This window comes from Bombina bombina, chromosome 5, assembly GCF_027579735.1.
Source record: "Bombina bombina isolate aBomBom1 chromosome 5, aBomBom1.pri, whole genome shotgun sequence".
NCBI classification, from domain to species: Eukaryota; Metazoa; Chordata; class Amphibia; order Anura; family Bombinatoridae; genus Bombina; species Bombina bombina.
The window spans coordinates 562649051-562661631 of record NC_069503.1 but is presented as its reverse complement, the minus strand read 5'-3'; the positions used below and the strand labels follow the sequence as shown (position 1 = coordinate 562661631).

The 12581-nt window shown below is 41.2% G+C and overlaps 1 protein-coding gene across 1 annotated transcript in view; it reads left to right on the top strand.

Annotated features, from left to right (window-relative positions):
- Positions 1-12581, top strand: part of DNAH5 (dynein axonemal heavy chain 5) — a 1563391-nt gene that overhangs the window by 518223 nt on the left and 1032587 nt on the right. The window contains 1 exon segment of the mRNA XM_053715797.1: positions 12230-12367. Within this exon segment, the coding sequence (XP_053571772.1) occupies positions 12230-12367 (138 nt within the window).

The following is a 12581-nucleotide window of genomic DNA, read 5'->3' as shown; positions in this document are numbered from 1 at the left end:
AAGTGAAAACATTGAATTGTGTAATGTTATTTATAAAGAAAAAGCACACAACCACAAATTTTGATGGTAACTAAAAAATCCTCTTCTTTGAAGTGTCTTCCAGCGCAATCTTACCATGAGAAAAATATATGCACAATATAAATTCTGAATAAAAAAATCTCTTAGTTATTTTATAAAATATGATCACAAGATAATTAGGATAAAAAATGCAGCAACGGCTTCTTTTTGTTACTCTAGTCTTTTTCATTTGGGGTTTAACCAGCTTTTCATGGGAAATTCTCAATCTAGATGCTGACTGATGGATGCACTGAATCTGGAATTTATTTATTTATAAAATATTTGACCAGAAATATTTTACCATTGAGATTTCTCTCGTTTTCAAGTATGTCCTGAAAGCATATATTTCCTTCTGTTGATAGTGACAGTCCAAGAAAACATTCATAACCCATGGGAATTAATCGACCTGGCTACCAGGAGGGGGCAAAGACAACCCAAACAAGACTACAAATATCCCCCCACTTCACCTACCCCCCAGTAGTACTTTGCCTTGCATCATAGAGGTAGGCAGAGAGGGGTGCTCTGTTAAGAAGAATGAAATTGATCATGGATTAGCTTGTTTAAAGCTGGGGATAATATAATCATGTAAATCTCAATAAGTATTGGGTTATATAGCACTCAATGACGCTGGGTCTCCCATCGCTCTTACGGTCTAATCAAATCACCTGCCTGATAAAGCGGTGTGTTTCACACTGTTAGACTTATCATGGGAAAGTTTTCCCCTCTTTCATGGCAACTTGTCTAATAAAGAGATGGTATCAAGTCTTGTCACTATCCATAGTGTTCTGTGTACACTTTGGCCCCTTATGTCAGATGCTATTGACGGATTCCAGCTCTGTTCCAATATAGGGCTGAGAAGGGTGCACTTTAGGCACACTGGAATGCAGGACTCTGACAAGCATTTTGTCCTTGTGGGATATTTTAACACCTAAGCATCTGAAAGGGTGTTGGTGATGTTATTGCATTGGAAATTGGGACACACCCCATCTTTGGGTAGGGGAAGTCATTACTATAGACCTTAGACTTAACTTGATATGAGCCGCAGAGAGGCTGGGATGCTGTTTCCTGCAGTGAATGGCATTTTCACCCCCATTTCCACCTCAGATCCACTGCATAACAGTTCTGTGGGAGAGCATTTGCAATGCAGTTAGGTTTATTCAGAGGTGGTAAGACACCCTAAACAGGGCATAACAAGGGGACAGTGTTTTTTGGTTTGGGACTCAAATACCCAGCTGTAAGCTTCAAGATTGCTACTACAATCACTTTTCCACAGCACATATAATGGACAAATCTATTTTTATTAAAGAATCTGGAGGAATCATCCTCAACTCCATTGACACCAATAAATGTATGGTTTGCAAAACTGTCACTGTTAGTCCACCAGGGCAAGTATGCAATTGCTGCCTGACATACGTACTGACATCTTATTCAGGAGGCCCAAGCGGTCAGATCGCAGATGAGCTCCTGCATGTCCTATCACTTGCAGGTCCTACTGCGGCTTCTCAGGCTTTGGTCAATGCGGATATTCCTGTGCAACAGACCATTAACATGACTTTAGTTGCTCCAGAGCTTCGTGTAGAGAGAGGCCGTTCCCGGCTGGGGTATGTCCTTTACCTGATGACATCATGGCCCGTATACAAGCTGCTGTTTCTGCTGCCTTGAGCACTAGCCAAGTGTTAGGGAGAGGAAGAGAAAAGTTAAACATTGCTCTCTTATACATAGCTCTGGAGTGGTGGAAGAGGCCAAGATGTTTTTCCTGTACCTCCCATTATCTCCAAAATTATCTCTAAGGAATTGGGAAAGCCAGGCACTCTGTTTGCCCCTTTGGTGGTATTTAAGAGGTTGCTTCCTGTTGAAGTGGACCATGCGGAGGTCTGGAACAGTGTACCTAAGGAGGGGATGGCGCTATATCCACGCTAGTCAAGCGCCGCACAACTATCCTGCTTGAAGATAGTACCTCCTTTAAAGAAAACTTGAGGGATACCTCAGGATGGGATTTCTTCAGTCTGGGGCATTGTCTCAATCTGCAGTGAGTATTGCTACTGTTACCATTGGGGGCAGTCAAATTTTGGTGTGAGTCCTTAGTGCAACTGATTACAGTGGAAACTCCCTTAGAGGAGATTCAGTTTGTGGCGCTTCCATTCGAGTTGGCTACGGCTCTACGAGTGTTCACCAAGGTGCTGGGAGCTCTGCTGGCTGCAGTTTGTCTGCAGGGGATCCCAGTGTCTCCTTACCTGGATGACATTCTGTTGGTGGTGCTTGAACACACACAGAGGTTACTCTTATGAGGGTAAGCTTTCTAGGAACAATCATAGATTCCATCAGCATGCTTTAGAGAGCATGTCACCTGCTTCAGTCCAATGCCCATCCATCTGTAGCTCTATGCATGGAAGTGGAAGGTCCCATGGTTGCGGCATCAGATGCTATACCATTTGCTCACTTTCAACTGAGACTACTACAGCTGTGTATGCTCAGTTAATGGAATGGAGATCATGTTGATCTGTCACAGGTCATTTATCTGGATGCCCAAACAAGAGAGAGTCTGGTTTGGTGGCAATCCCTAAGCCCTGTCCTTCTAGGAGTGAGTTTCCTTTGCCCTTCTTGGATTATTGTCACCACAGACATGTCTGGATGGGGTGCGGTGGGGGGTTCTCACAGAGCCCAGGGAACTTGGCATCAGGAGGAACTGTCCCTTCCGCTCAACATTCTCAAATTGAGGGCCATATACAACGCTCACATGACTATCAGCTTTGATGTGTGACCCTCTGTATCTGGTGATCCATTAGGATAAGGCTGTGTTGAGGGCTCAGCCAGGCTTTCTACCTAAGGTAGTGAATACTCGCAACATCAACCAGGAGATTGTGGCTGTTTCACTTTTGTCTTAATCCATCATCTCCCTAGGAGAGAATGTTACATAATTTGGATGTGGTCAGTGTGTTAAAGTTCTACTTTCACGCTACTAAGGAATTTCATCAATCTTTTTCCTTATTCGTCATGTATACTGGTAAGCTCAAGGGGCAGAAGGCCTCAGCTGTAACAATTTCCTTTAGGTTGAGAAGTATAATTTGCAAGGCCCATTCAAGAATCACAGCTCATTCCATTTGTGCAGTGTCGACCAGTTGGGCCTTCAAGAATGAGGCCTCAGTTAAACAAATCTGTAAGGCTGCAACCTGGTCTTCATTGCACACTTTCACAAAGTTCTATAAATTCTATTTTTTTGCTTCTGGGGAGGCAGCTTTTTGGAGAAGTGTTCTACAAGTGGTGGTGCCGAGGAAATAGTACTGCCTTACTACCTTTCCCTTTTAAACATTCCAGAACTTCACAGCTTGGGTATTGGTTTCCCATAGGTTATGAATGTTTTTGTGGACTCTCACTACCAATAGAAGGAAAATAAAATATATGATTACTTGATAAATTAATTTCCTTCTTGGCAGGGAGAGTCCACGACCCCGCCCAGATACTACATGTGTAGTGGCGGCAGTCATTTTTGTTTTGCACCTCTGTGCCCCTTGTATCTCTCTTTACTTTTCCTTAGCCTCGGCTGAACTTCTGGAGGGTAGGAGAAGTGGGAGGGATATTTGTAGTCTTGTTTGAGGTGTCTGACTCCTCCTGGTGGCCAGGTTGAGTAATTCCCACAGATTATGAATGTTTTCGTGGACTCTCACTGTCAAGAAGGAAATTCATTTATCAGGTAAGCACAAATTTTATTTTATCTTCCCTTTATCTTTGACATTACACCATGTGGTATTTTACTTGTTTCTCCTAAACGTTCTACACTAAATTCCTGAGATTTAAAGGGACATGAAACCCAAAATTATTTTTTCATTATTTAGACTGAACATGTGATTTTCAACAACTTTCCAATTTGCTTCTATTATCTAAATTGCTTCTTTCTCTTGGTATCCTTAATTGAAAAGCATTTCTAGGTAGGCTCAGGAGCAGCAATGCATTACTGGGATCTAGTTGCTGATTGGTGGCTGCACAAAAATGCATTTTTTATTGGTTCACTAGATGTCTTCAGATAGTTTCCAGTAGTGCATAGCTGCTCCTTCAAAAAGAATATCAAGAGAATGAAGCAAATTGGATAAAAGTAAATTGGAAAGTTGTTTAAAATCACATGCTCTATTTTGAATCACGAAAAATAAGAAAAAGAAAAATGTTGGGTTCGATGTCCCTTTAAATTACACTACCATGGGGAGGCGGAGCTAGCCTAAGAGCAGAGAAGACGTGGTTTTAGAGAGCTCCTGCATAACTGTGAAATTTAGCTACATAAAAGTATTAAGATACACTGCCACAAAGGACATTCTTGTATGTGTGGCTGTCAGGAGCTCTGTGGCAGTGAAGGATTGAGAGACCGGTGTTTTATTCCCCCTGTTGGGGATGAGATTGGAGCCGTGACTGCAGGTAGCCATCAGACAGACCGGAACCCAAGGATCCCGCAAGACTTACCTCCCCTGATGCATATACAGCAAGAGCAGAGGAACCGGTGAGTCAGAGGGACAGTAGGGATCTTAACTTCAGCTGACCGGCTTAAAGATAGACGGAGGAAAAGAGGCGCGAAAAAGCGCCATTGCTGTGTGACGTCACAGCAGGCAACAGAGTAAAGCCGGAAGTGATAGCGAGGCTGAGACCGGAGTAAGACGCAGCAGGGAGAGAGGGATTAGAGCTGCGCAATTAGACTCAGTAGGACCTCCGGTGCTCACGGGCTGTAATAAGCCTCCTGGCTGTTCAGTAGAACAGAAAAATCACACCCAAAGATATTAAAGCTGCAACTTACCCTGCCCTGCAAGGGCACTGAACGGAATCTGCACACCATAGTGATCTTAAAATCCCCAAATAAACGATCACACAAACAGGGGGGGAAAAAAAACAAAAGCATAACACTGCCTGAATACTACTGAGAGTAAGGTGTAATTGAATCTCCATATAAAACCATCAACAGTAACACCACCCACCTCCATATATATATATAAACAAATAAAGTGTATCAAAAACCATCCAGCATATCTTGCAATCCTTTTCCTCCATATAGCAATTTATGGGCACTATAGGCATTCATTAACCCCTCACAAGTTAACTCTTCTGTACCCGGGCAGACACTGAATTGGGTGTCTCTGTTTTTCCTAACTACAGGCTGCTTAAACGCAACAAGACTTCAGAAGTGAATTCCTCCTTGCTTTTCTGTGGGGTTTTTTTTTGGTCAGCGCCCTCTCCCCCCCCCCTTTCCTGTCAGCCGTGAGTGGTGACAGGTCATACCCCAACTACCCTTTCCCGTGATCATCCTGTGAGGATAAATTCCCTGGGGAGAGGGGAATCAGTGAGTGCCTGGCAAAAACCTGGAAATAGATAATGAAGAGGATGTAACTGCCTGAGACACGCGGCGCTGGGACAGTCTGACATGGATGACTATAGCTAATTCTATACCCATCATTGCATCACTTGTCATGTCATCGCCTTCCACCCATCCCTACTAAAAAGAAAACAAATTTGCAGAAATGCTCACATAAACTGTGAGGGGTGAGGCGTACATAATCTATTAATCATATCTGTAGGGATTGATGAGAAATAGAGAGGGTGCAGTGGTGATAGCGCATGCAATAATACCCAGCGGAGATCTAGGTGAATTGAAATCTCTCTAAAGAGGGAAAAGGGACATTTAGAAAAACCTGCTGGGTACTGAACAGCCACAAAATAAAAAGCAGTAAAAAATAGCTGATCTATCAACACTCACATTATGGCTACAAGAAAAGGAACCAAAGGAGATAAAAATCTAAAATCCTTATCAGTAGACACCTTTTTCAAAGCCTCTAAGATCTCCAAGACTCAAGAAGCTGCCCAGGTGGAAAATGAGGAAGACACGGATTCAGAAAATGAAGAGGAAATTGCAGATCTAACTCCCGCAACTAAAGCAGACTTGCAGGGCCTGGTGTCCAAACAAGATATAACTTCTAATTTTGAGAAACTGTGGGAGAAGATGGATAGCTTCCAAACTACAGTCACTAATAGTCTTACGGACATTAAAACAGAGATACTAGAACTGGGCACTCGAGTAGACTCCTTAGAAACAGCCACAGAGGAAATAGGGGAGGAAATTACAACAGTCTCCCAAACTCTTGACTCACACAGCCAACACATACAAGATTTAGAAGAAAAAATTGAAGATCTGGAAAACCGGAGCAGACGCTCCAACATCAGGCTCAAAGGTATTCCTGAGTCAATCGGAGCAGAAGTTCTACACAGTTATCTCCAGCAATTATTCCATGCTATACTGGGAGGACCAACAGATTCTGAGTGCCCAATAGAAAGAGCACATAGAGCCCTTAAAGCAAAGCCCAAACCAGAGCAACCACCAAGAGACGTTATTGTTAAGCTCTTACGGTTCCCTGATAGAGAAAAGATTCTACTGGCTGCCAGAAACAACCCCACATTTAAGTTCCAGGGCAATATTATTCAGTTTTTCCAGGACCTCTGCATCAAAACACTACAGAAAAGATATGCGCTGAAACCACTCACTCTTCTCCTGAGGAAAAACAACATCCCCTACAGATGGGGCTTCCCCTTTGCGTTGCAAGTGATGCGAAATGGTAAAATGCTTACTATTAAAGCCACTGAGGAGATCCCAGAAATCTGCAAATCCCTGAACTTGGAACCTCCTGTCATCTTGGGGGAGGATTCAGAATCTACCCCTTCTGCTGTATTGTCACTGAAGGCGAAACCTCAAAGACCAAAATGGAAAAAGGTGACTAACAAAAAGAAAACCAAGACATAAGACATCCAAACAATATGTGAGTGCCTTGGACGAGAATGTCTATTCTCTTTTTTTTTTCTCTCTCTTGCATTCTGGGGCCTCCCCTCAGACTTAGGGGTTGCTGAAAACGGCCGAATAGCCGACTACAACTCAGACTCACAAGACGGGTCTGGGACTCTTCATTGAATGCAGATGATGTAAAATTGAAATTCCATGTCGGACTTGCACAGTGCAGGTTTTATGTGCAGGTTTCGATGTATCCACATTCAATTGTTTAATTGTTTTTTAATGTTATGTTATTGTGTTTGTTTGTTTATATTACTAATATTACAATGCACACCATGTTGTATAACTTTACTAAGCTCATCTTGCGGAAATGCTCTACACAGGTATAGGAAAAGGGAGAGACAATTAGAGAGACAGAGTAGGAAGAGGGAAACTAACAAGCTTTTATTGGAGGGAGATCTGTTGTCAGGGGTCCCCGATATCAAGGGAGGGATTGAGAGGAAGTGTGGGTGTACAAATTGTGATGCTTATTCCTAAGATAGTTTTGATCTCGCATAATGCGAGAGGACTAAACACCGATGTTAAAAGGAGGACGGCCATGTCACATTATAGACGACTTAAAGCTAATGTTATTTTTCTTCAGGAGACTCATTTCCTGAAAGATACTATCCCCAAATACTGGGCAAGAGATTACTCAAAGCAGTATCACTCTGCCTTGGATTCCAAAAAGAGAGGGGTCTCTGTCCTTATACACTCCTCAATACCCTTTATTCATAGAGAGACTATATCTGATAAGGAAGGTAGATACCTTTTAGTGTTTGGATGTTTGGGAGGTGTAGAAATTCTTTTATGCAATATATACGCCCCAAATGAACAACAAGATAAATTTTTTACTGTTATTTCGAATCTGCTAACTGACTGGTCTAGACTAAGAATAATATTGGCGGGGGATTTTAACATTGACCTACAATCACTGACTAAGCAAACAATTTCCCAACAGTCTAAGAAAAAGCAGAGACAAAAGAGTATTGCTAAGAACATTCTAGACGCCTTAGCTCAACACACACTACAGGACACATGGCAAACACAACATGGTGGACTAGGAGACACTACATTTTATTCAGCACCACACGACAGCTATTCAAAAATAGACTACGTATTTACTAGCCAGATACTGCAACCAGCAATACATTCATTAGATATTCACCCATGTGTCTGGTCAGATCACTCTCTGACAGCGCTTACTCTAGGAGACTTAGCGGATCCTAAGAGAACTAGGACATGGACATACGATGTGTCTAGCACTAAACACCCGCCCGTTAAGAGCAAGATTTTACATAGCCTACAAGAATATTGGAAAATTAATGTTGGGTCTACAGAAAACACAGCTATACCCTGGGCGGCCCATAAGGCGGTGATCAGAGGGGTTCTAATTAAAGAAAAGGCATTACATAATAAGAAGTACAACGATCTTATTAATCAACTGAACACAGAAATTGCCACATTAGAAAAACTACACAAATCAAACCACTCTGGAGTCACACTCACCAAGCTACTTGAAAAAAAGCAAACTCTACAATCTATGCTGAATGGACACTCCATGAAAGCTGTACATAGACTAAAGACGAACTATTTTATCTTTGCCAACAAACCTGACAAATACTTAGCAAAAAAACTTAGAGACAATTACCAATCCCTTTCTATTCCATGAATTCAGACACCGACAGGCCAGACCACGACTCATCCACAGGACATTGTTGATACGTTTGCCAAATTTTATCAGACATTATATGATGGCACGAAAGTGCAGCATAACCCAGAGACGAAGGAGGCTTTTAACTCCTTTATGGATAAGGCAGGCTTGCCAGGGATAACGGAAGGAGACAGAATTAATCTTAATGCTGAGATCACAAGAGCTGAGGTGATAGCGGCTATAAAAGACCTTAGACCTGGCAAGGCCCCAGGACCTGACGGATTCCCGGGGGAGTACTATAAGGCGTTCAGGGAAGTCTTGGTGCCACACTTGATAACATTTGCAAATCATATCATGGAAGGGAGACCGATACCAGAAGAACTCCTTAGAGCCAAAATTGTGGTAATACCAAAACAGGGGAAAAACCCTAATTTATGTAGCAGTTATAGGCCTATCTCCCTTATCAATCAAGATGTTAAGATTGTGACAAAAATCCTGGCCAACCGACTTAAACATATTCTACCAAGTATAATCCACCCTGACCAAGTGGGATTCATCAAGGATAGGGAAGCCCCAGACAATATCCGTAGAATGGTATCGATAATAGACTTATTGCGAGACAGAAAAGTGCCTTCTCTGGTCCTATCATTGGATGCGGAGAAGGCATTTGACATGGTTGACTGGAAGTACATGCTGAGTCTTTTGTCACACATGGGATTTGAAGGCAACTTCATGAAGGCGGTTCGGGGGTTATATTCAAACCCTACTGCATTTGTTCGGGCGATAGGACACCAATCAGAAACCTTCCCTATACTCAATGGCACCAGACAAGGTTGCCCACTCTCACCTCTGATCTTTGCCATATGCATTGAACCATTGGCGGCGTATATACGCAACTGTCCTGATATATTTGGCTTAGAGGTAGGAAGATTCCAACATAAAATCACTTTATTTGCGGACGATGTGTTGCTGACTATCTCTAAACCTCTACATTCATTACCATATGTATATCAAGCAATACAGCAGTTCTCCAAAATTTCGGGATATAAAATAAATACAGATAAATGTGAGGCGCTACCCCTCTCTATTCCTAAGCATACTATCAAACTGATAGAAGCAAACTTTGATTTTAATTGGGCTCTAGACGGGTTGAAATATTTAGGCATAAAGTTGGTCTCACATTCCTCGAAGCTGTATGAAGCAAACTATACCCCTTTACTTAAAGCGATTAGATCTGATTTGGGAAAATGGAAGAAAATGGGTTTTTCTTGGTATGGGAGACTATCCGCGATAAAAATGACGACTCTACCTAGAATATTATACTTATTTAGGGTGCTCCCGATCAGGATCAACATTACAGACATTGCTAGCCTTCAGAGAGACATACATAGCTTCTTAAGAGACAGTAAGCACCCGAGAATTCCTCACACTATCTTAAACAGACATAGACAACTGGGAGGGATAGGGGTCCCTAACCTACTTGATTACTATAGAGCGGCAAGACTGGCCCAGGATTCCCTCTTGAGTAGGAGACAGGAAGATCTAATATGGCCTCTCTTAGAAGCAGAGATGGTGGGACAGGAGACTCCAGATGGCATCCTTTGGTCTAAAAAACTGAATGATGGGCATCCCATATACCAGAATAAGATCACATTACTCTCTAGACGACAGTGGCCACCCACACGGACCAGGGAGGGAATTCTCCCCTCACACACAAAGATTCGGCCCTTGAAATTCATTGTTAACGAAGAATTTAAATTTCACATCAAAAAATGGGAAAACAAGGGGTTATATAGGGTAGCCGACATGTACTCCCAGGGCAAATTGCTGACCTTTACACAACTCCAACAGAAACTTGAACCTCTTCCATTACCATGGTTCTTATACCTTCAAGTAATATCAGCCGTACGTACATATATAGATAAATTCCCGACACACATTAGACAAACTGAGCTTGAACACCTTTGCACAGCAACTGCTCGACCTAAGAGGGCAATTTCTAGGCTATACATTTCAATCCAAGACTCTAAAAGTGACTCTAAGACAACATTAATGACAAAATGGGAAGCAGATATAGATAAAGAGTTAGAAAGAGACAAATGGCAAGAAACATTGCACCAAACCTGTAAGGGCCTCATTAGTGCCGATCTAAGGGAAAATGCATTAAAAACATCTTTCAGATGGTACCTTACCCCAATTAAGACAGCCCATATGGGAAAAGAGAGCTCTAAATTTTGCTACAGAGGGTGCAAAGAGGTAGGTTCATATCTACACATGTGGTGGGGATGCCCCAAGGTACATAGAGTATGGCAAGAATTGTCTTCCCTACTGGGAAAAGTGTTGAGTGAACAAATTGATCTCACCCCAGCTCAAGCTTTATTGCATGAACATATCCCTAGATTGAACAAATACATTAACATGTTTATTAGAATACTGTGCACCACGACTAGAATAGTGATCGCTAAATACTGGAAGACAGAGGTACCGTCGTGGTCAGAGGTAATAGCTAGAATTAAGTTGGTATACTCAATGTATGAATCTGCTGCACAGATCCAAGATACGGAGGCCCAATTTCAGAAAGTCTGGTTTTATTGGATGCTGGAGGGGGATAATAATCTGACTTCTAGGGTAACTGAGGGTGAGATGGAACGGAGAGGGGAGAGAGACAGGATGTGAGGGAAGAGAAGAGGTGGTGAGGAATGGAATTAGTTATTACTTTTGGGAGCAAGATAAGATGAGAAACCAACTCTTCGATATGTTAGTAACACAAAATACAACGTTTAAATATTAAGGTATAAGTTTGATTTGTGCATTGATTATTGTTTTTCATGTTTACATAGTTTTAGTTTTGAGTTATTGTTAAGGAGGCTGAGAATCTTTGAAAATCATGCCTCCTACACACTCCATGTTCCCCAAACAGATAATACTTGACGGACATTGTTTAGAAAATGTTTGAGGGACCATGTGGTTATATCTAAATAACACACTCTTACCTGAAAATGCAATACAGCACGTACACAGTGAGGGGGACTATTCTCATCGGAACAAACCTCAAGTAAAAAAGAGACTCGTTGTAATCAGAAATTCTATTGAAGGACATTCCTCTTTGAAATGTGACTTGGTTCCCCAAGATCTGATGTTTTCTAATGATTGAAAGTCTATATTTTCTCTTTCGCTTTTTTTTTATGTCATTGTTGGTAAAGTGCGATTAATAAAAATATATTTCAATTAAATTACACTACCATTACATAGTGGTAATGTTCAAACGAAGTAGCTTGATGACGCCGTGGGAATATTTTTAACTATTTTTTCTACTATATACACTTTCTTTATTTATATATGTTGTAGCAAATTACTTACCTGCGACACACTTGACTGCAATAAGTTTCCCTCTTAGGGCTCAATGCCCTGACAACATACTTATGGCAAAATTTAAAATATCTCATCTTTTAGCTTCATAATTACAAATTGAAAAACTTTGTGCTCAGTAACATAAGGGGTGGTGCAGTCTTTCAAACTACAGGTCGTTACATTAAAGCTGATAAATGCTATGTCTATATCTTGGATTTAGTAAAAGAAGCTATTTCATAAAAATATAAAATTAATATGAATATTGTATTATTTATTGCATGATACATATAATGCAATTAAAAAAGTAGGTTAATCTATGAACATACTAAATAAAAGGTAATTTTATGCAATTTTTTCCTCACACATATTTTTAGGTCAAACTGGAGAAATGTGAGACATGTGACCTGAGAGCTTTGAAGGGACCTGCTGAATACTTGACTATAGCTAATAGCTCAGAAGGCCTTGGGAAAATAGAAACATGCATAAAAGTTTGGATCAAACAAATAGAACAGGTACATGTTTACATAGAATAGTTTAAATAGCAATTACACTTGAATGTGTTTCTTTTTACCATGTTATAGAACCTCAGCAATTCTATTAACTATGGTCTTTCATTAAAGAAAATGTGAGATGTGAGACATTATTCCAGCACATTAAATGATTAAGGGTCAGATTACAAGTGGCTACATTTTTTGTGCTCGTCGGCTTGTGCTGGTATTATGAGTT